Source organism: Talpa occidentalis, unplaced genomic scaffold, assembly GCF_014898055.3.
Source record: "Talpa occidentalis isolate TD23 unplaced genomic scaffold, MPIMG_talOcc4v2.1 talOcc4.4, whole genome shotgun sequence".
Classification (NCBI taxonomy): domain Eukaryota; kingdom Metazoa; phylum Chordata; class Mammalia; order Eulipotyphla; family Talpidae; genus Talpa; species Talpa occidentalis.
In genome coordinates this window covers 19,522,759-19,546,721 of record NW_023604295.1, presented here as the reverse complement: position 1 = coordinate 19,546,721, position 23,963 = coordinate 19,522,759, and the positions used below count along the sequence as shown (strand labels likewise).

Below are 23,963 nucleotides of genomic sequence, written 5' to 3'. Positions count from 1 at the left end.
TCAATTGAGATTATTCAATAACAATGACAATGGAATCTGTCCCAATTTGGAGTAGTGTAATATTTTGTTTGGTCTTTTGGACTTATAAGCTAATAGCCTTTATAATTGAATGAACTGACGCTACAGATGAAGAAGATGGGCTTTAAATGGGGCTTTAATTTCTTAGTGAACAAGTCTTGTTACCAGGCTCATAAAATGAGTATAGCTGAACCACATCACCAGGAGTAGGTTTGGCTTAAATTAACAGATAATGTTAACAGAACTAAATAGCTTAAACAAGTAGCTATCTATTTTCTTATGTTATCGGGAAGAAGACTGGGACTAGGCTAGTGAAGTGCTCAGAAATGTAATAAAGGACTCAGGTTTTTTCTGTCTTTCCATTTCCCATCACTATAGTTCAGCTTTTCATTCTTGGTGGTAAAAACGGCTCCTCTATCTTAAAACATCATGTCTTCAGTACTGGCAGGAAGGAAGAAGGGGAAGAAAAGTGAAGCAAAATGTTTTCTCCTCTTGATATGTTGTGAGTTCATTTGAAAATGTAGGTTAGCTCCTTCAGAGAAAGTGAGAATCCTTAGCCATAACTGAGTTATGGTTTTTTTTTTTTTTAAATTAATTAATTTATTTATATAAGCACTGGGTACAGTCAGAAATGCAGGAGGGTGAGAGAATTCACCAGAGCCAGAGCGGGGAACAGAAAAGGCAGACCGAGAAAGTACACTGCTGAGGGGAGCAGCGGGCATGGAAGGAGAGGTCTGTGTGCCATGTGGGACCCTTGCCAATGGCCGGGGATTGAACCGGGGCTGCAGAGGCTGTGGGCAACTATGCAGCCCAGCACTCAACTGCTGCGCCACGGGGGAGGCCCTGAGTTGTGTTATTAATGCCAAGCAAAAGGTAATAATATTACTAGGACCAGTTTTGACTAATCCTAATCCCTAGCTCTGTAGCTGGGATGAGTTATGCTGAGTTCAAGGGATTTTTTTTTTTTTTTAGCTGAAATGCCATATAGATTCATGTTAGAGGACTATGGTGGGACAGAAGGATGGCTGTAAATTAAGTGGAATTATCTACCACAATCTGTGGTATAACTGAACAATGCATCTTACTTTGCTTGGTATAGTCCTAGTTTACTATTTTTTTTTATAGTTTATAGTCCTAGTTCTTGCTATTGTATTTATTTACAATGTCCTCTGAAGTGTACAGGGAAGAGATGGGTACTCTACAATCTACTTAGTCAATCTGTAAAAGCAAGTGGCAGGAATTATACAAAGCCCCATTGGAAAAGGAGAAATTGTTATACAGAGATTGGATCCATTTTTCCTCTCTTACAAACCTAAAAACAAGTTCTAGAGTGTATACCTCACTGTGAAGTTTAGTTCTTTCCATTTCAGTGAAGTTGGGTAGGTTGGTGCCTCAATTAAGAGATGAATCGATGAAGTGAGTGTCTCACTAAATAACTGAATGCTAAAGAACCCCTCTAAAAGCCACAAATGATTATTGCATATTATTGAACTTTGGGATAAAGTTTTATGATTTTTTAAACCCCTCATCTAGTCATTGCATCCTGGTGAATAAAATAATTTATAAATGAAGAAATGAAATGCATGCAAAATTATTTTTGACTATTGATTTTGCTGAATTATTAACTTTGCTTTTTCACTTTTAGAATAATTATTTTAGGCTATAAGAAACCTTTGGAAAGAGAGGATCTTTTTGAATTAAATGAAAGTGATTCCTCCTATTCTGTGTGTTCCATCTTTGAAAAACAATGGAGGAAGGAAGTTTTAAGACATCAAGAGAGGCAAAATGTACAGGTACTTAATTATTAAATTCTAAATACTTGCTTATTACTGCTTAAAGCTAGAGAAAACTCATTCCATATATGAGAAATTATTATGGAACTCCCCTAAAATATGTGAAATCACAAGACATTTCCATAAGTATAATTGATTGTTATTGCTGCTAATATCTGTCTTTAAATTATTCAGCATCCTTTCCCTTCAAATTTCAGGAAAAAAAGTATCTATTTGTATATAATTTTTGACCTCTTATCAAATATCTTTTGTCACCCATCATGGCAAAGATGGTTTCTATAATGCAGAACATTATTCTATGGGTTAGAGAGTCGTATGGTAACCAAGGCTAATGTTGATGAGGTTTAACATCATATGTAAAATAGGTATTTATATATCTCTTTAGACTTCTCAAAAAGAAGGTATAATTTGAAGATAAACCCTGTATGAATGAAACGGGCTTGAAACTCACAAGAGTGATGAAATACAACTGTTTTACCCATTTACAAATAATACCAACTGGGTTATAGTATAGGTCATATTTTCCAATTATTAATATCTTTGGAGTGCATTGCTAATTGTATGGCTAATTTACATATACTAGTATTAGTTCTGTCCAGTTTTCACATTGTTTATATTTTCTTTAATTTTGTAAATTAAAGCCATTCTTTCAGAAAGAGTCACGTACTAGGAAACCATCTCTGTTCTACGCCTTGTGGAACACCTTTAAGTTTGTCCTGATTCAAGTTGCTTTACTCAAAGTGTTTGCTGATGTCTTGGCCTTCACTAGCCCATTCATAATGAAGTGAGTACAGCCTTATTTTTTCTTTATGTACCCCATAGGTACATAATAAGCAAATGTTCCACTGTAAAATTTGTGTTAAAAAATGTAGAGAAGGTCCTTGGTGAAAATTTGATTGAAAACAGGGGAATTCTATTAGATTTACCTCATTATGAGTGTGAGTATGACAATATAGTATTTACTGAGTATAATCAGGTACTCAGTTATATTGAGTATAACCAGGTGCTAAACACTATTCTAAAATGCTTAAGTAAAAATAAAGGGGGTGGGATGCTAAATCAGGCAAGCAGAGAGAAAGAAAAGCTAAGAATGTGTGTGTGTGATTGCATAACATTTTGTTAATACAGCACCCAAACATTTAACTACTTCAAATATTTCATATTTCTTCCCCTTTCTCAATTTTTACATGACATTCAGGCAAATGATCATTTTCTGTGAGCACCATCAAGATTTTGATTGGAGTGGCTTTGGTTATGCCTTGGCACTATTTGTTGTAGTTTTATTGCAAACTCTGATCCTTCAGCAATATCAACGTTTTAACATGCTCACTTCAGCAAAAATTAAAACAGCTGTGGCTGGATTGGTCTATAAAAAGGTAAAAAAATCAAGAAATTCCTAGTATTCAAATGGACAATTCTCTTATATACTTTACAAGAACTGGATTAGAAAAATAGGAGAGAATTTTTAAAGTGTATTTTCAAGTATACATTTGTTTTAGTGTAAAAGAATTTTGACTTAAAAATATTGATTGTAATAATTTTTCTATTGTCCTTTGCAACTTCTAGTCATTCTCAACCCAAGAAATTAAATGATGTTATTTGTCTACTATGTGAGTTAACTCCTCTTCAGAAAGAGAATGGAAATCAAATGTTTTCATGATTTTCTATATTTATATATCAGTAAAATTTCTTATTTTCATGATCACTTATTCTACATTGTAACTCTTTATTCCTCCTCTGCTTGTTATATTTATTCATAAAATAATTATTTTTCTCTGTATAGCCATTATATGTTTCTCTTTCATTCTAAAATCATCCATCCCTTTCCCCCCGCCCCCAAAAATGATGTCTGGCTGATCCTTATACCTGACATCACTCAAAATTTAACTTGTCCCTTCTTGAAAATATAAATTTGAATATTACCTCTAACATTCAGAACCTATTATTCATTATAATTATAAAAAGTTAGGGAATCTCTCCCTTTTCTTAGTCATCATAGTTACTCAATCAACAGGTGTGTTTTGAATTTTAATCTGTACTTAATAAATGGTGGGTTTTTCAAGATTCGGGATAGGATCTTATTTGTCTGTTGTGCCTTTATCATCTAAGAAAGTGAGTTTTAGACATTTTTGTAAAAGTTGAATGATTAAATAAATAAGTCCCAGCCTTCAAGAAATCAGGGAGAAGTATTCGCATACATTATAAGTATGTGGAACAAAATGCGGATTTTATAAAAGCTAAGATGAGCAGAAAATCTACAATGACTATACACAGTTAAGGAATTTTTTACATGAAAGGGAGCCTTGAAATAGTCTTTGAGAGAGTGACAGAATGTATGTTAGTAGAAGGAAATATTCTAATTTGGGTTGAGCTGAGTATGAAACATTATAAATGGCCTATAAACAGTATAAGCCATTGCTTACATTGAGCACAAATGGAGATATAGAGTGGCTTTAGAGAGCCTGGAATGACCCAGCATCATTTGAGCCAGGAAATGGTAGCTCACCTTGCAGAGAATTAGTTCTGTAGCCCATAGTGTAAACACAGGGTCAGAGCAATGGCCCAGTGGTAATTCCAGAGACTGTAAATTTTGAAAAATCCAAATATGAAGGAAAGATATTAAAAAGCACAGAAATCAATTTAAATGCTAATCCTTGTTAGAATAGGATTTTATTCCGTGATTAAAGCTTTGGAGTTTGGATACAGGATTAGGGTGAATTTACAAGCATAAAAGAGTGGAGTGAAGCAGAAATTAGAGCAAGCTGTCAGACGTCAAAAGAGAAATCAAGTGTCCTGGGAAAGACTGTGGCAAGGGCAGAGAGACCCTGGAGATAATTTAAGAGGGAACAGAAACTACAGGATACCCTCACATGTTTCCTTAGAGATTGTTCAACCTCAAAGGGCATTCAAGGATCAATGGAGTACAGCAGTCAAGGCTACTCAGTGGATCCTGTTCCAAGTTCATCAAACAAGTAGCAGAAGAGTCTGTATCTTTAGGATGCATTGGCAGAGTGGCATTGTTTTAAGGCAGCCCTTTCTCTGAATCATCTTTCTTTCTGAACCACCTCTCTCCATGGGATCCATTGAGGTGGTTACATAAGGTTCTGATATTGGGCTTCCCTGGTGGCACAAAGGGTTAAGATGGAACCTATTAAGCTGTCTGTAGCCTCTACAGCACGAGTTCAATTCGTGCTATAGAGGAACAACCCACATGGTACAGTAGATCTCTGTACCATGGAACAACCAGGGAACAACCCACATGGTACAGTAGATCTCTCCTGATTCGCCCGCTGCTCCCATCAGCAATGTTTTTCAGTAGATCAGCCTGTTCTGCTCCCCACTCTCTCTGGTGAATCCTCTCACTCCCCACACATCTGGTCTATACCCCAGTTCTTGTATGCATAAATAAATGAATTTTTTAAAAAGATTCTCATATTTATCATATTTAGAGAACTTCAAGATTCTAAATGACTGACCCATATTCATACAACCCTGGACCTACTTTATCAGGCACTTGTTATTTAAAGTGGGGTAAAGTTGGTCTCAGACACTTTTCTTGGTGAAGAGGAGAGGTGTTAGGACTGGTTCTCTGACCATCCACATGACTGCTACTGGTTTAGGATAAAGTTAAGGGAGTATTTTTTTTTTTTAAAGATTCACTTTATTCATTTATGCATATAAGAACTGGCTTGTATGCCAGAGGTGCGGGGGGTGAGAGGATTCGCTAGAGACAGAGTGGGGAACAGAACAGGCAGATCTACTGAAATACACTGGAGTGGAACTTAGGGGTTCTGGAACTTAGGAGGTTCTGGTATAGTGTGAACTTCTCAGGGCTGTGCAGTCCTTCTGAGTACCCCTTGAAACTCCCCCATCCCACGCTCTTGCACTAAATACCTAAGCTTTAAACTAAGAAATGTCAGAATAGTCCACTGAAGTCCTGTCTACTTACTTTCCAGATGGGCTTTTCTTTTGACTGTGTATTATACATTTATTGAGTAAGTAGATTTTGAGTGCCTGACTCCCATCAGCTCCAAGTCTCAAATCTGTCTCTCCTTGAATCAGTGTAGTGCAAATTCCTTAAAGTTTTTGGCATATGAGTATGTTGCCTTGTTTCCAGGATAAATACACATTCCTTACTACATTTACAACTATTTACATGTTTCACTCAGAATTTTAAATGGTTGGGAAATTAGAAGTTAGCTATAATTAAGTTCAGGGTTATTGAATTCTCTATACAAATATTAGGTAATATGCACAAATAGAAAGTGAGAATTGGGCCTTGGAAAAAAGATATATTTACATTTGCTCCAAGAAGCCTTCCCAATGCTATTATCTGTCTAAATTCCCATGGCTCTTCTTAACTATTTTTATAATTACAGTTGATATGTGTTGGGTGTTGGGGGAACTGCACAATTAGGTTATAATCTCTTTGAGAATTGGGACTGTGCTGGATCATTGAAAAATTTTCCATAGTTTGAAACATAATACTAATGATCAACATTCATTAGATATTCATCAATTCTTTTGGTTACTTTGTACTGATCACACTTAGTTGAGCATGATAGTGGTGCTAACTAAAAGAGGATCCCCATGCTCCATGCTAGAATGTAGAATAGATATACATTGTTTGCAGTTTCCACAATAAGCAAGTTGTAAAGGACTCTTGGTGAACATATTTGATCAGAATTCCAAATGTTACTTTCTATACACAATAAATTTTTAAATTATATAATTAATGAAATATTAGGTAATATGCACAAATAGAAAGTGAAAATTGGGCCTTGGCAGAAAGATATATTACATCATTACATCATTTTCCTCATCTTAAAACATGTCTCTTGACACTATATGATCCAAATATACAGATAATCTTGCATATTTTCCTAAGTGTATTAAGAATTGATATGGAAAGTTACTATTGATTGACTACAAAGATGTCCTAGGAGCTACAGAACTCTTTAAATATTTTACTTCTCTATTTCCAGGCTCTTCTTTTATCTAATGTTTCTCGAAAAAAGTTTTCCACTGGGGAAATTATTAACTTGATGTCTGCGGATGCCCAGCAGCTCATGGACTTGACAGCAAACCTCAACCTCCTCTGGTCAGCCCCTTTTCAGATCCTGATGTCCATAGCACTCCTTTGGCAAGAACTGGGTCTGGCAGTGTTAGCCGGGGTGGCAGTCCTTGTGTTGGTTATACCAATCAATGCTTTAGTTGCCACAAAAATGAAAACACTGAAGGTAAGGAAATGACTGCCTCATGTTACAAGTGAAACAGAAGCTGAGTTTTTGGACTTGAACTGACAAGAACCATCCAATGGTCTATCTATGGAAAGTAGAGGTTGTTAAAGGAAATGATACAAATTTAGCTTTGATTCATTCAACCAATACTGATTGGAATTGATCCTGCATTGGGCACTGGAAGTACAGCAGTAAGGATGACTGATTATTGCATTAGTGGGGGAGACAGACACTGAACAAGTAAATAAGTAGATATATAATATAATGCCTGGTGTTGACTTGTGTATGAAGAAAAATAAGATAATACAGTTTCACTTACATGTGGAATATAGAGAAATTCAACAAAGGGGTCAGGAAAAAGACAAAACTTGCAAGCTAATCATAGATCTGAGGCATGAAACAGGGGAGGGTCTGGGAGAAGGGTCAAAACAGGGGAAGAAAAGCATAAAGGACTGTGGTGATGGATCTCGGATGCTATGGTAGGGAGAGAACTATACGGACTACACCCATAGAAATCAAATGCTCTACAAAAATTAACAATGATGTAAGGAAATAAATTTAATTAAAAAAAAAAAAAAGATAATAGGGCCTCCCCTAGTGGCGCAGCGGTTGAGCGCTGGGTTGCCAGGCTGCCCGCAGCCTCTGCATTGCTGGTTCGTTCCCCAGCCACCAGCGAGGGTCTCACAAAAAAAAAAAAAAAAAAAGATAATACCATTACAAAGAATACCATTTCACATACAAAGTATAGGAAAGTCCCAAGGAAGCTAATGATATATTCACAGATTAAGGGAACCATCCAATTGGATGCCAGAGAAGAAGCTGAATCAAACAAAGGAAACAGCATACACCTGGCCTGGAGGCAGGTGGTTTGTCTGAAGTATGCACAAAAGCCTAATGAACTAAACTGAGCAAAGAGTAAATGACTGACTGAATATATTTCAATATTCTTTCCTTGCATTCAATTGATGTATTTTTCCACATTTACCATTGGATGGACAGCGTGTACCATGTTGTACTGTGGGAATGGAGAAGCAGGACATTTAGGATAGTTTAAAGGTGTGGCTGTGCATGAGGAGATCACTTGTTATGGGATGTTATATTTTCTACTGTTTTGGAAAGTACATGCTCGGCTGTTATTCTGCTACTGGTAACTTTGAAGTTTAAATTATCTATTTTAGCTATTTTCTCACATTATCAATAAAATAGAATTGTATGAATATTAAAACGTGTTTTTCACTACACATTATATAAAAGGAAATTATATTTTTAAAAATAGCTTTGACCATATATGTTAAAAGTATTAGTAACTTTTTTCAAATATGCCTTTATTTTTTCCCATTACATAGAAAAGGCAAACAAAGAACAAAGATAAAGAAATAAAACTACTCAATGAAATTTTGCATGGAATTAAGGTAATAAAAGAGATATACCTTTAATTTTACTATTTAAAATATAGAAAAAACCTTGTCAATGAATGAATTTTTTACCATTCTCAATGTCAAAGTAATGATATATGTATAATTGCTTGGGAGAATAGTTCAGATTTCAGATATAGAAATTGTTATTGTTAAAATAACAGTTAAACAATTCCCCAGAAATACAGGGTTTTCTTCATTGTTGTTGTCATTGTTTATTTCCTAAAGATGTAAACAGAAATATTCCTAAAGACACAAAATAGTACTTGTTTTCTGTGTTTAGAAGAGATGGAATGAAGCGAGCAAGAGTGGCAGTGACATTGTCATCAGTGTGAAGGCAGATTTATATAAGAGATGTGGTGGGACGTCATTCAAGCTCTTTTTTGTAGACTAGATATCATCATTCAAAGAGTATGCACTTCCTTGTTCATCAGAACTACTAGCCTTTTCTCTGTGACAAAATGAGTAAAACCTCATAAAAATATTGAAGCTGGATAGATAGGTAATATTTGTTGGATGTGGGTGTGGCAAGTATGAGCTCCCTAGTGTAGACTAAATTTCAGCAGAGGCTGATGTAGTTGTCCTGATCTGGGGGTAGAATTCCTTTCTTCTCTGGGAAACCCAGTCTTTCTTGTAAGGTCTTCAACCAGTTGAACCAGGCTCTCACCCATTTTATGGAGGGTAATCTGCTTTACTTTCAAAGTTTACTGATTTAAATATTAACCTCATATGAAAGATAACTTTACAGTAACATCTAGAGTGGTTTTTGATCAAACAACAGAGCACCATAGCCCAACTAATATGAGGCATAAAATTAAAAACCACAGAGAGAGAGGTAGAATTTGAATGTAAGTCTACCTCACTCTAAAATTCATTCAGTGAAAAATTAAATAAAATTCAATGCATTCAGTGAGTCATTGTATGAATCTGCTTCTTAACAGTCTCCATCTTAGAAATTGTTCACCATCTCAAAACAGTAGTCATCTTACAAAAACTGACTTTAAGTACAAAGACATTAGTCTTCAAAGAATTGGGAAGTTGGGATGAGAAACAACTCTTAAGAAAAGAGGAGTGAACAGAAATTAGAGCTTGACCAGCAGGAAGAGTGACCAAACTAAGCTAGACAGAAAGTGTTATGGAGTTAATGCAAGAGTTGGGACATTGCCAAAGTCTGGCTCAAGTATAAGCTACTGATGAGTACGAAGAACATGAAACTGGGGAGATGGTAATGTCTTCCTCCCACTCACAACCCCCAAACCACAGTTTTTTTTAAAAGATTGATTTATGTATACAAGAACCAAGGTACAGGCCAGATGTGTGGGAGGGTGAGAGGATTCACCAGAAACAGAGCGGGGAACAGGACAGGCAGACTGAAGAAATACACTGCTGAGGGGAGCAGTGTGAGCAACAGGAGAGGTCTGCTGCGCCATGTGGGATTTTCGCCCGGCTGACCAGGATTGAACCCGTGCTGCAGAGGCTGCGAACAGCTTCACAGTGCAGTGCTCAACTGCCTGCACCACCAGGGAGGACCCCCAAACCACAATTTAAGGAAATATTTGGACTAATGAAAACAGGAGCAATTTGCTTTTCTTTATGAGACTACCACCTTATTTTTGCCTTCACAATGTGTGTGTGTTAGAAAGACACACACATATTTGTGTACATTTTTTTTCTCCTATGATTTTGATTGTCAAATCACTATCTTACTCTTTTTCAGATCCTCAAACTTTATGCATGGGAACCCTCCTATAAAAAGAAGGTTCTTGAAATTCGAGATCAGGAATTGGAAGTTCAAAAGTCAGCGAGCTATCTTGCTGTATTTTCTATGCTGACATTAACTTGCATTCCATTCTTGGTAAGAGCATATAATATTTCCTAGTTTGCTTTTTAAATTTGATTTGCAGATTCACCTTCAAATTACCTATAATTAAGACCTACAAAGTGAAATTTTCCATATCTGAATTAAAATATTCAAGAAATGCAGTCATTAATTTATGTTGATTACAGAACAAGCATTTTAAAGAAGGGAAAAAATGTGAATTCACATTAGTCTGTATTTTTTATATACCATAAAATTTCACAGATTGAACTCATCCTCCTAATTCTTAAAAAGTTTCAACTTCATTTTAAATTTTCCTTTCAGTTCATAAATGTCTTGTTTAATTAATCTTTCATAAGCAAGACCCAAAGGCACATAATATGGTGCTGGGAAGGGGAAGAACAGTCTTTGAATGTTTCTACTGAATATCAGACAAGTTATGTACATTGTCTTATTTCATTTTTGTGGTAATAAAGCATTGCTTTTTTTTTATTTCACAAGTGGAAATGAAAGTTCACAGTACTTTAGAAATACCTTCAAAGTTACAGAAGTAGTATTTGGAGGTGAAATGAAATGAGTGGAGCTCATTCCCTTTATATCATTCCATGGAAGCATCTAGAATCCCAGGCTATTTATACTAGAGCATATGTTAACTTCAGTGGGTACAAGCCAAAGGATCAGCAAACAACCATATAAATGGATTAATTTTAATCAAAATTATCACTCCTGCTGGTGATAGGCTACTCTTATTGGTCATTGAAGGCATTTTTACTTAATTAAATAAATTTGCATTATGAAAGTGCCTTATTTATGTTTGGAATACTTGGTGAAATTGTCCAAGAAACATTTACTTGAGACAATCCTATGTAATGATGAATAGTCAATACATCCTCATGACAAATGAGCTTTTCTGTCTTTTCTAAATGAAACTTAGGGTAAACATAAATCTCATCAAGCGTGATTCATTACTTTATGATACATGGAGAAGTATGAATATCACACCTGAGTCAGAATGTATGCATATACCTTGGAAAATAAGTTTATATAAAATTCCATTAAAAACAATAAAATGGTACACCTTTTAAATGGGAATAACTTTAGTGAGAACATGATCATTCTTTAAGAAGGGTGCAGGAACCATGTGTCTCAGGGATACCATTGTCTTAGATTCTTCACTGCATGATCCATACTAACAATCTATTTTGTATTTGTCAGTTACAGTAGAGTACTGAATTTTGGTATAATAATAAAATATGGTTATTAAAATATTCTTCCCTAATTTTGGGGACTGTAACTTTTAACAATGTTATCAATGAATACTAGAAGAAAAAAACCATAATATCTTTTTTTTTTTTTAGGTTTCACTGGCAACATTTGGCATCTATTTCTTACTCGATGAAGGAAACAATTTAACAGCCACGAAAGTGTTCACATCCATGTCTTTATTTAATATTTTGAGGCTTCCTCTGTTTGATTTACCAATGGTAATCTCAGCTGTGGTTCAGGTACATCCAAAGTATCCCATTAACTAAGAATCATTCCTCTACGGAAATCCATGGTTTTGCACTTTTCTTTTTTTCTTTCTATTTCACTTTTTTTTTTTTTTTTTTTTTTTTTTTATAGAGGCATGCTTTATTTATTTGTTTTGCTGGTTTGTTTGTTTGTTTTGTTTATACATGCACTGGGTACAGTCAGAAGCGCGGGAGGACGAGAGAATTCACCAGAGCCAGCGGGGAGCAGAGCAGGCAGAAGGACCGAAGCACACTGCTGAGGGGAGCAGCGGGCGGCAGGAGAGGTCTGCGCGCCATGTGGGACCCTCCTCTGGTGGCCGGGGAGCAGCCGGGGATCGAACAGGCGCCGCAGAGGCCGCGCGCAGCCTCGCAACCCAGCGCTCAACCGCTGTGCCACCGGGGAGGCCCCTATTTCACTTTTTCTGGTTAACACTGCTTTCAAAATTAGTAATAGACCACTATAGAATAGAAGAAAGCAGGTTTTCCTTGCCTATGCTTTTCTTCCATCAAAAAGCTTTTAAGTATTTCACGATATCACATTGTTTTCTTTGCTGAGTGTTAGTTTCTTTTATTTCTTTTTATTTTTTTAAAAGATTTATTTAAATTTATTTATTTATACAATCACTGGGTACAGTCAGAAGTGCAAGAGGTGAGAGAATTCACCAGAGTCAGAGCAGGGAGCAGAACAGGCAGAAGGACCGAAGTACACTGCTGAGGGGAGCAGCGGGGGGCAGGAGAGGTCTGTGCACCATGTGGGACCCTCCTCCAGTGGCCGTGGAGCAGCCAGGGATCGAACTGGCGCCGAAGAGGTCGCGGGCAGCTTCGCAACCCAGCGCTCAACCGCTGCGCCACCGGGGAGGCCCTTGTTTAGGTTTTTAAGTTGCCATCAAAGGGCTCATTTTCTGTTTCCAATTGAATTTTTTAAACTAGATGCTTTGACCAGACCTGCATCTGAATACTTCCCCAGGCTTCAGCAGCATTTTATCTGTCCCCAGTGAATAAAGCAGGGAGACAAATGCATTGATAGTATCAGTCTGCCAACAATCCTTGTGTGAGCTGTCTGGTTCAGCCTGTCTTTGTTATAATCATCAATCACTGGGCAATACTTAGATAGGACTATGAGTGGAAGAAGACTACTAAAACGCTAGGGAATCCAAAGAAGTGAGTTCCTTGATCACCTTGCCTGGAGATTTTTCTCAGTTACATTTGTCGGATGTTTGGTTTGAATTATCTCAAACAAAAGATGGGGCATCCCACATCCAGTCCTTTTCTTCAAGTCTGGGCTCATAAACAAATGAATCTTTGCTTATTGAAACCAGCTCTTAGATCTAAGAACTTTGCATTTAAATTTCTAACTTCTTTGTGTAAAGTATAACATAATTATACAATAAATACCAGTTAAGCCATTTTTGTTACCAGCATACCTTTTTCATATTATTTTATTTTAATGACCAACAGAGGGCACAGAAGTACTACTGATGTTTTCAGAGCACACTTAGCAGAAATGTCATTCTTAGAGTACTGGTTTTGTTTTGCTTTTGAAAGTAGAATCTAGTGAGAGGTGTAGTATCTCGAAGTGTTCTCTAACTCATAGCAGTATGCTTCTGCCTTTCACTAGATAAATAAGAACAGTTGTCGAAAAAAAAAACAGATATGACACTTGGTAAATAAAACCATTACATTAGGTTAGTAGGTTAGTTACATCTAACCTACTGACAATGGAAGATTCCACATATAAAGTAAATAAAAAATGCACTAAGGATTTTATATAAGTCAGTTATGGGGGAAATGATTTTACTTCTCCTAATTATAGGTAAACATTTATAGTTATTTTGCTATAACTCACTATTATTGCTAAAGCTATCCTCTTGCTTAAAACTTAGAAGCAGAATTTATTCAAGAATGTTGGGTCTTCCTGGTGGCCTAGGGGTTAAGTCTCAGCTATTGCCTGAGTTCCAACCCCAGCCAGGGAGCTACCCACATGGCGCAGTGGACCTCTCCTGTCTCACCTGCTGCTCCCCTCAGCAGTGTATTTCAGTATATCTGCTTGTTCTGCTCCCCACTCTCTCTGGTGAATCCTCTCATCTCCTGCACTTCTGGCCTACACCCCTATTCTTCTACAAAATGAATAAATAAATAAAATTTAAAAAATAATTTAAAAAATCTTGAAGTTGCTTTCAAAAACTAATCTTTTTTATAATTATTAATTAATGGATTATTATGGGTCCAGGAAACGAGGAATTTTTCCTCTCTTTTTATGACTTCTTGCCTCTATTATGCTTGTTTTGAGTGTTGATCCTTGAAACTGTTCTTTCTCTTTTGGAATGAACTTACTTATAAGATTAAAACAATTCAAATTATGTTTGCTGAATATTTATATCAGTATCTTCACTTTCCATCAAAAAATGTTAAAGAAGCTGTAATAAAACCTCTTCACTTAAAATTCTACTTGAACTCCCAATAATTGACATCTGTGTTTATTTTAATAGACAAGAATATCATTGGGTCGTTTGGAAGAATTTTTGAACTCTGAGGAGCTTCTTCCTCAAAATATTGAAACAAACTACATAGGAGGTCAGCAGTTCCTCTTTGCATTCAATATTTATTTGACTTCTGGGTTGTGGATAATTGATTCTAAAATGCATCATTGTATTTATTTTTCTTCCCAGACCATGCAGTTGGTTTTACAAATGCTTCTTTCTCCTGGGATAACACAGGAAATCCAGTATTAAAAGAGTAAGTCATGGTTTGGGAAAAATTAAAACCATTTTTTTTAACATTTATTTGTTTATGTATATAAGAGCTGGGGTGTAGGCTAGAGATGCAAGGGGTGAAAGGATTCACCAGAGACAGAGTTGGGGGCAGAACAGGCAGATGTACTGAAATACACTGCTGAGGGGAGCAGAGGGCGAACAGGAGAGGTCTGCTGTGCCATGTGGGTAGCTCCCTGGCCAGTGCTTGAACTCAAGCTGCAGTGCTGCAGAAAGCTTCATAGTGCTGTGTCTTAACCCCTTGCACCACCAGGGACGGCCCCAAAATAATTTTTTTCTTAGAAATTTTTAGCAGGTGAATATATTGAAATCTACCAGACTTTTTTTCCCCAACCTTTCACTGTTTCTTTTTCCTTCTTCTCTTCTCTCCTCTTTCTCTTCCTCTTCTTTCTTCCCCCACCCCGACTCCATATCCCCCTCTTTTTCCACCCCCCTCTCTTTTGGCATTGATTTCCTCTATTTCCTCTAATTTTGTTGTTTTAATTTTAGAAGGTTAAGTGTTTTTATTTTTTTTTATAGAGGCATGTTTTATTTATTTATTCATTTGTTTGTTTTTGTTTATACATGCACTGGGTACAGTCAGAAGCGCGGGAGGGTGAGAGAATTCACCAGAGTCAGAGCGGGGAGCAGAGCAGGCAGAAGGACCGAAGTACACTGCTGAGGGGAGCAGCGGGCGGCAGGAGAGGTCTGCGCGCCATGTGGGACCCTCCTCCGGTGGCTGGGGAGCAGCCGGGGATCGAACCGGCGCTGCAGAGGCTGCTGGCAGCTTCGCAACCCAGCGCTCAACCGCTGTGCCACCGGGGAGGCCCCAGGTTAAGTGTTTTTAGAATAATGTAGAAAAATATGGGAAGCAGCAATTTCAGGAATTAAGCTCTGTGCTATGAAAGTGAACTATTTGTCTAGTAATACATGCTAAAAACAACTTTAACATGGGATGATCTCATTCTTTTTTGTGTTCACGCAGCTTGAACATAAAGATTCCAGAAGGAGCCTTAGTGGCCATTGTAGGGCAAGTTGGGTCTGGAAAATCATCTGTGCTTTCAGCCATTCTGGGGGAAATGGAGAAACTTTCAGGAGTAGTCCACAGAAAGGTAAAGCCAACAAAATATTCTTTTTACAGCTTCTAGAGTAATAGGCTACATAGCCAGCACATCACTAGTGTCAATAAGAATTTATCAAATTGAATTGGAGATGCAAGTATTTAATGGTCATTTCTAGTTTCTAACAAACATTTCAGTTTCCAAAGAAATTGATTAGCTGTGGATGGATTAGTAACAGCATTCTGTCATCCAAATTCTTCAGCAAATCATTTATGAATGCTTATGGTAATTGTTTGATAATATTAACTGAATTGCAACCAATTATAGAATAACAAATATGATTTATGCTGTAATTTGATTAGGTTTCTAATTATCACTCATTGTAAGGTTCCCTAAGCAGTGATATCCATTCTGTTCTAATAATTCTTACAGCAGCTCATGGATAGGAGCTTTAACCTAAAAGAAATCACAGAAAAATAATAATATTGATAGATTACATTTAATTTTTAACCTAAGGACTATGGGACTATCTATCTACTCACAGCTTTTTTTTTCTTTTTTTTAAAGATTTATTTATTTAAGCATACAAGAACTAGGGTACAGGTCAGAGGTGCCGGGGGTGAGAGGATTCACCAGAGACAGAGTGGGGAGCAGAACAGGCAAATTGACTGAAAAGCACTGTGAGGGGAGCAGTGGGTGAGAACAGGAGAGGTCTGCTGTGCCATGTGGGTAGCTCCCTGGCTGGCTGGGGATTGAACTCGTGCTGCAGTGGCTGCAGACAGCTTCACACTGCTGTGCTTAACCCCTTGTGCCACCATGGAGGCCCCTATTTTTTTTCTCTATTCTTAAATTTCAATAGGAATAAGAATTCCCCGAGTGCTTAATCAGCTACTTCTTTTTAGAAACTTATTAGACTATCCAATGAGCTTTCCCTTAGATCTAACTCTTGCGTAGAATTCTATTCTAATTCTTCCTTCTCACTTTGGACAAGATAGAGAAGTTCTGTGTTGCTGAGATCAGTTTCTTCATAGTTTTTCTCTCTAGGAAAAATCAATTTCAACTCCTTATATTGTCCCTCGTAATATCTTTCCTCTTATTCTTATATCTTTTCTGATTCCAGTCTTTTAATGATTATTTATTGTTCTATTCTCTTTCAGCATTATTTCTTAGCTTAGAACCAAGTATGGTGCCTATATTAACTTTTGGATGAGAATATACTTACTGAACAATACAGTAACCTTCATTTTACTATCCCGATAACACCATTACTTTCATGGCAAATCAACCATTTATTTATAGTTTAAGATGACTGTAACATTTCCTAGGCCAGTGAGTATTATTTTTTAAATATAATTTATATCATATTGATTTGATTTTTATTTACTTTCTCCAGCTATGTATCACCAAGCAATAATTGAGTACACATCACCAGGGAAACAAACAATATGTCCCTCTTACTACAGTGTTTAGAGTCTAGTGAGTGGCATGGTAAAATCAATTATGGTAAATGCTTAGATATAGATAAAATGATTCAAATTATAAAACCTATTAAATTCTGCTTTGAAGAGTAAGAAAAAGCATCAGAAGAGGTATCCATTTTTTCAAAATTGAAAAACAAATAGTAATTGAGCAAATAAAAATGATAATCAAATTAAAATGTTAATCAATTCTAGGTTTCACCTATCACATAAATGATAATAATAAGCTTATAAGACCAAAAAGCAGACTGAATCAGATGCTATGCAAAGACCTAACCTAGTACTTGGCTCAGAGTCAGCTGGCTCCCTATGAATATTTATAGTTATTGTAATCCTCTTTATGATCATGAAGGCTCTCATGATGAGATTTATTATTTTTTTTTTTATAGAGGCATGTTTTATTTATTTATTTATTTGTTTGTTCATTTGTTTTGTTTATACATGCACTGGGTACAGTCAGAAGCGCGGGAGGGTGAGAGAATTCACCAGAGCCAGAGCGGGGAGCAGAACAGGCAGAAGGACCGAAGTACACTGCTGAGGGGAGCAGCGGGTGGCAGGAGAGGTCTGCGCACCATGTGGGACCCTCCTCCGGTGGCCGGGGAGCAGCCGGGAATCGAACCGGCGCCGCAGAGGCTGCGGGCAGCTTCGCAACCCAGCGCTCTACCGCTGCGCCACCGGGGAGGCCCTCATGATGAGATTTAAAGAGTATTTCTGATGCCTTGGAGGGTTTATAATTAAGGAAATGTTCATGGTGATGAAAGAAGTCATAAGAATGCTACTGCTAGAGGCCTCCCCTGGTGGCGCAGGCAGTTGAGCGCAGCACTGTGAAGCTGTCTGCAGCCTCTGCAGCGTGGGTTTGATCCTGGCCTGCTGGCCAGCTGGCCGGCCGGCAAGCAAGGGTCCCACCTGGTGCAGCAGACCTCTCCTGTCTCACCCGCTGCTCCCCTCAGCAGTGTATTTCATCAGTCTGCCTGTTCTGCTCCCCGCTCTGTCTCTGGTGGATCCTCTCACCCTCCCGCACATCTGGTCTGTACCCTGGTTCTTGTATAAATAAATAAATAAATCTTAAAAAAAAAAAAAAGAATGCTACTGCTAGCAGTAGAGCAGAGAGGACACTCTGTTTATATTAAAAATAGAGTTGTCAGGGCCTCCCCGGTGGCGCAGCGGTTGAGCGCTGGGTTGCGAGGCTGCGCGCGGCCTCTGCGGCGCCTGTTCGATCCCCGGCTGCTCCCCGGCCACCAGAGGAGGGTCCCACATGGCGCGCAGACCTCTCCTGCCGCCCGCTGCTCCCCTCAGCAGTGTGCTTCGGTCCTTCTGCCTGCTCTGCTCCCCGCTCTGGCTCTGGTGAATTCTCTCGCCCTCCCGTGCTTCTGACTGTACCCAGTGCATGTATAAACAAAACAAACAAACAAACCAGCAAACAAATAAATAAAGCATGCCTCTATAAAAAAAAAAAAAATAGAGTTGTCAAAGAGAGGACATATATAGCTGTCTAATGTAACTGGCCACTTCATCCTTCAAGAAGCTCATTAGTTTGGTTTAGTGATGGGATTTGAGGTCTCACATTCTGAATTATTTCCCGAAACTTTTTAAGTACTAAATTTATAAGTATCATTCTAATTATCTCTACTTTAGTAAGGACAACCATAATAATGGCATGGCCAACTTAACATTGAAAGTTTACAAGATGCCTTTAGGTACATATTTCTGTTTCTTAAAGTCTCACACAAACACTTTTTTTGTGGCATATGCTATAACACTCAAACTCAACCAAGCCTATTCTCTCTAAGCTCTCTTTCTAGACTTCCTATTCTCCTATCAAAGGCCCCAACTAGCCACCATCCATGCAGAGCATTCCATATTCAGTGTGCTTTGATGGAACACCAGAGATTTGGAGAATAATTTTGAATTAGCAAATCCTTTATGGTATTTCATTATTAAGAATGAAATGAAACAAAAGTACATTTCATTTGTATTTGAGGCGGCAGCAATAATTATAAAGATAAAAGGGAAAATTTAAATCTCTATGAAAATCAACTTTTTTTCGGCTCCTGTCATATCAGTAGATCAAATCCATACTTCTCAGTGCAGTACTTGGTTTTTGTTTTATATTGTATGCCATTTGGACTGTTCTTCAGTCTTTTTTTCCTATTCCTTATCCTCTGTTCTCTTGTGTTACCTAATATGTAGTATGTGTTCAAATTTCTATCACCCAAGGACTGATTTAATATGCTATTATAATCAAAGGTTATGCACTAGGCAAGGCAATTGAAGAGCATTTGCTTTTGTGTTCAAGATCAAGTCGGATCAGAATTATATTGTTTTGAATCAAAAGCCATTCTATGTTTTATATGTTCAACCAAGAAGAATTAAAAGTTAATCCTTGATCTTTAAAGTGGTTGGGAGAAATCAAAAGGCTAGTAGTTATATAAATGTCTATATCAGAAAACACTTTAAATGTCTGGTATTGTTACAGAGTGCACAGTAGTCAGAATACAAAAATCTTTGTTTGTCTAGTCTATGGGCAGAATGAAAGGGTAGGTCTCTACTTCAAATACAGTGCCTCCTTTTAAAAAAGAGTTAGTTATATAGACAGTCTATGCAGCAGATGGTCATATATTATATTTAGAAATTGCTTCAAAACGTGAAATCATAAAAAAGTGAATTTTAAATGTAGTGACTATGTGTTAGGCACATAGATGTGCCACCCAGATTTCTCTCCTAATATTTGCTGTCCAGCAGTGGGGATGCTTCCAGCAAAGTAGCTCCTTCAGGAGTGTCCTCAGCTGCCCACAGCAGCTGGCTCCGGGACTCCGCTCCTAGAGGCCACGCCAGGTCAGCCTCACAGGGAACAAATCTAATGAATGATGCTTCTCATCGCTCTCTGAAGGGTTGTCCAAAGCTCTGTTGGGGCGGAGTGCTGAGTCCCTTTTATCCCTCCCCATCCTTCTTTCTCCTTTTCTTCCACAGTGATTGATCCCAAATAAGCAGCTTGTATTTCAAATTCTGTCTTAATGTTATGGGGGTAAAATGTGTTTTCCAAAATTCATATGTTGAAATCCTAATCCCTGGTACCGCAGAATGTGAATGTATTTGGAGATGAGGTCTTTAAAGAGGTAATTAAGGGCCTCCCCGTGGCGCAGTGGTTGAGCGCTGGGTTGCAAAGCTGCCCGCAGCCTCTGCAGCACCGGTTCGATCCCCGGCTGCTCCCCGGCCACCGGAGGAGGGTCCCACATGGCACGTAGACCTCTCCTGCCTCCCGCTGCTCCCCTCAGCAGTGGAGGTCGGTCCTTCTGCCCGCTCTGCTCCCCGCTCTCGCTCTGGTGAATTCTCTCACCTCCCACGCTTCTGACTGTACCCAGTGCTTGTATAAATAAATAAAATCTTTAAAGAAAAAAAAAAAACTTAGAACAAGTTTCAGAAAAAAAAAAAGTACATCTGTAGGGTGGGAAATCATCCAATAAGACTGATATCCTTAAAAAATAAAAGAAATTAAGTCACAGACACACACAAGGGAAGAACATGTGAAGATTTGGGAGAATCCTATAAGCTAAGGAGATAGGCCTCAGAACTAACCAAATTCCACTGACACTTTATCTCAAGCCTTCAGAATTTTGAGAAAACAAATTTTTTTGTTTAAGCCATACAGCGCATGGTACCATGTTACAGCAGACTGAGCAGACCAATACACTCAATATCTATAGATAATTCCACCAGGGACAATAACTTTGATAGAAACTACCATGAAAGCAAATAAGAAGCACAAACTCATTTGAAGGGAATGCTAATAAATATATATGATACTAAAATAGGATATAAAAGTGTACATAGGGAATATTAACTTTTAAGAAATAAACTATATTTTTAAAAAATTCAATTTAAGGTTAAAGAAAGTAAAACCATGGACTACAGATAGTCCTTTAACTTGGTGCATGCAATATCTTCTCCCTTGTTAAGAGCTTTCTTTTCTTTCTTTTTTTAGGGTTCTGTGGCTTATGTTTCCCAGCAGGCCTGGATTCAGAATTGTATTTTGCAAGAAAACATTCTCTTTGGCTCCGTCATGCAGAAACAGTTTTATGAGCGTGTATTAGAAGCCTGTGCTCTCCTTTGTGATTTGGAGCAGTTACCAAATGGAGATCAAACTGAAATTGGAGAAAGAGTAAGGAAGACATTGACCCAATGAGCATGTGGATTATTATTCAGCTCTGTTACTAAACATATTTTCAAAGTTAACTCAATAGTTTGTTTGAATATATTTTAAAAATACAAAAAAAGAGTAAGGAAAATATAATTTATCATATGCAGGAATAAAACTCCATCTGTGCTAATAATATCTTAATAACTTTTTTCCTGAGGCCTCAAAGAGCTATACAACTATAATTTAAAAAAAAAAATCATTATAGAATTGCTATGAGAGGCAGTATTGCAGATAAGTAGTTATTTATAATTGACCATTTATAAGACAGATTAAAAAATCAGCAGGAAATTCTGTTGTTATCATGTTATCCCCATGTGGGGAATGAAAACCTACCAGTTGGATCAAGGTTTTGTTTCAGTTGTTGGCATAATGCTGTTCTCTGACAAATGAGTGAATATGGTTTTTTTTTTCCTGTATATTTTACATACCAAAGTCAAGATCAAGACTGTAGCCATTGCTAAAAAACCAAAATTCATCCAAATAAATTTAGAGTCCTATGTGACTTTACTATATGATTCTATTCATGGATTGAGTAACATCCCATCTAACAAGTAAATACTTCTTGCAAGAAGTTGTACAAAATGAAAGGATTGCATAGTCAGAAAGGGGGTAGGAGAAGGTTATTAGCAAATGAAAAGAAAGATTATTTCAGGCACAGCCACCTTCCCTTAGGAGAAGGCATGGAGGTCCTACATGCAGATGACCTCACTAGCTGAGAAACTCCAGATTTATTGGTTTAAGATTCTACCTTGAGGAAAGGCTGAAACTGCAATTATATGAGGAGTTAAGTCTTGTTGGGACTTGGCAGAAATTAATCCATTCGGGTCTGTTCCTTTTTTTTTTGGCTCAGTGCAACACGAGTGTCAGTGGCGGCACGCAGGCCTGCTTCTAAAAAGACTGAGATGATGCTGTCATTGATGTGCCTGTTCATCTTTGCTCATTCCTGCTTAAGAGAAGCTTGTTTCCCAATCTTCTTCTTCTTTATCCTGTTTTATTTATTCTATTTATTTTTCATTGCGTTAATGAATAGTCATTACACTGCCCAATGTTTTGAAGTTAATACTAAACAAAACAAGATATTATGAGCTAAAGTACGAACCTGAGAGATTATCACTAACCCATGACTAAATTCTCCATTAATTAAGCATGAACCCTAAAGCAGCCTCTCTCTGCCTAAGACTCATGTGCCGTGATGATGAATAAATAATCCTTACTAAGTACTTTGAATTTCTGAAAAGAGAATTAGCATAACATTGTTAGGCATTTTTATTTCTACTCTTATGTTGTTTAATTGTCTTGTTATATAATCAGCAAATAAAATACATAACAAAATTATAGAAAGTGGAAATATTTAAATCTAGAATTTAAGGCAAAATTTGTTTTGTAACTGGAATTAGACTGGCTTTATTCATAGCCTTTACTTTGCAGATATATTTCTCAAAGTATTGAATAGACAACCTTTTCCAGTCTTTGTTTTTTCCTCTGGCATCTTCACTATCTCTAGGAAAGATGGTGCCAAAGCTAAAATCACCCACCACTGTGACTTCTTCAATTTGTTAACACATACTGAACATTATTCTGATAAAGCCAATCTCTAGTAACATTAAATAGCTAATAGTATGTAACTGAAAATAATTTAAAGATGAAAATATGCAAAATAGGAAATATATAGATTTAATAAAGGCTGTTGCCACTTATAATTTCTGCTGGATGTAGCTAAATTTCTCTCAATGCACTTTAAAATAAACATTCAATTAAATCTTTCAAAAGGAAGTTAGTTTATAACTCAAGGTAATAAATGCAGAATTCCCCTTTTATTTATCTCTTCTTTTGGCATGTTCAGTTGATCATAAACATTTACTTACCTACTTACTGTGTTCTTACTCTGCTATCGTATACATAATGGTGAGACAGCTGTCACCCTGCCTTCAAGGGATTTACAGTCTAGTGGATCTCAGTCATTAGCTATTATTAGTAATATTAATAGATTGTCTTTACCATTATTTACTAGTGTCCTGCACTAATGTTCAACACTGTCTAGGTGCTGGAAATGTAAGGATGAACTAGGTAGGACACAGGCACAGACAGAGGGAAGCCCATGAAAACTCAAAGGCTAGACATGGGGCATATGGAGTAATTTTCCTTTATTCCTCTGAAGTTTTGCTCAGAGTGGCCAAGCAACAAATTAACATAAAATCAGCAGACAAATCAGCAGAAGAAAAAGAATACATTTAATTTAAAAAAAATAATTACGTTTAGAGAATTTACATGACTGAAAATACTATATGAGACAGGCTGAGGAATTATATCCTAAACTAAGGACTGGGATTGGAGTCTGGGGTGTCAAAGAGAGAAGAGGGGGACTCACAAGACCCCCTCTAGATGCTCTAGATGTTTTTCTTTCCATATGATAGTGTTTCTTCAACAAAAAGGTTATTTTAGGGGACAGCCTTAAATCTGAATAACCTTATTCTTCTAGATAGTTAAAGTATCTCCTTCTGTTTCTCCTGAAGCCTGCAGGGCCGCAACTGAATTTATCTCCAAAGGCCAAGGTGACACAGATTGGAAAAAGTCTGCTCTGGACATTTTGGAAAAACTTTATCTGATCATTTGGGGAAGTCTATCTTTCACTAATAAGACAGACTGCCAATTTTAGCAATGGGATGAGATGAGTAACTGA

The 23,963-nt window shown here is 37.2% G+C and overlaps 1 protein-coding gene and 1 long non-coding RNA gene across 4 annotated transcripts in view; one reads left to right on the top strand and one right to left on the bottom strand.

Annotated features, from left to right (window-relative positions):
* LOC119257278 (multidrug resistance-associated protein 1-like) overlaps nucleotides 1–23,963 on the top strand; it is a 79,954-nt gene that overhangs the window by 11,298 nt on the left and 44,693 nt on the right. For 2 of the 3 annotated variants that reach the window (XM_054700358.1, XM_037525099.2), the window contains exons 3-13: nucleotides 1,664–1,811; nucleotides 2,453–2,595; nucleotides 3,010–3,187; nucleotides 6,797–7,051; nucleotides 8,398–8,463; nucleotides 10,184–10,321; nucleotides 11,644–11,790; nucleotides 14,286–14,370; nucleotides 14,466–14,532; nucleotides 15,532–15,658; nucleotides 21,068–21,244. In XM_054700358.1, coding sequence (XP_054556333.1) covers nucleotides 1,664–1,811; nucleotides 2,453–2,595; nucleotides 3,010–3,187; nucleotides 6,797–7,051; nucleotides 8,398–8,463; nucleotides 10,184–10,321; nucleotides 11,644–11,790; nucleotides 14,286–14,370; nucleotides 14,466–14,532; nucleotides 15,532–15,658; nucleotides 21,068–21,244 — 1,531 coding nt within the window. The remainder of the gene's footprint in view (nucleotides 1–1,663; nucleotides 1,812–2,452; nucleotides 2,596–3,009; nucleotides 3,188–6,796; nucleotides 7,052–8,397; nucleotides 8,464–10,183; nucleotides 10,322–11,643; nucleotides 11,791–14,285; nucleotides 14,371–14,465; nucleotides 14,533–15,531; nucleotides 15,659–21,067; nucleotides 21,245–23,963) is intronic. The other variant, XM_054700357.1, reaches the window with a different exon arrangement.
* LOC129146719 (uncharacterized) overlaps nucleotides 1–23,963 on the bottom strand; it is a 90,193-nt gene that overhangs the window by 62,353 nt on the left and 3,877 nt on the right. The gene's annotated exons all lie outside the window — the stretch shown is intronic.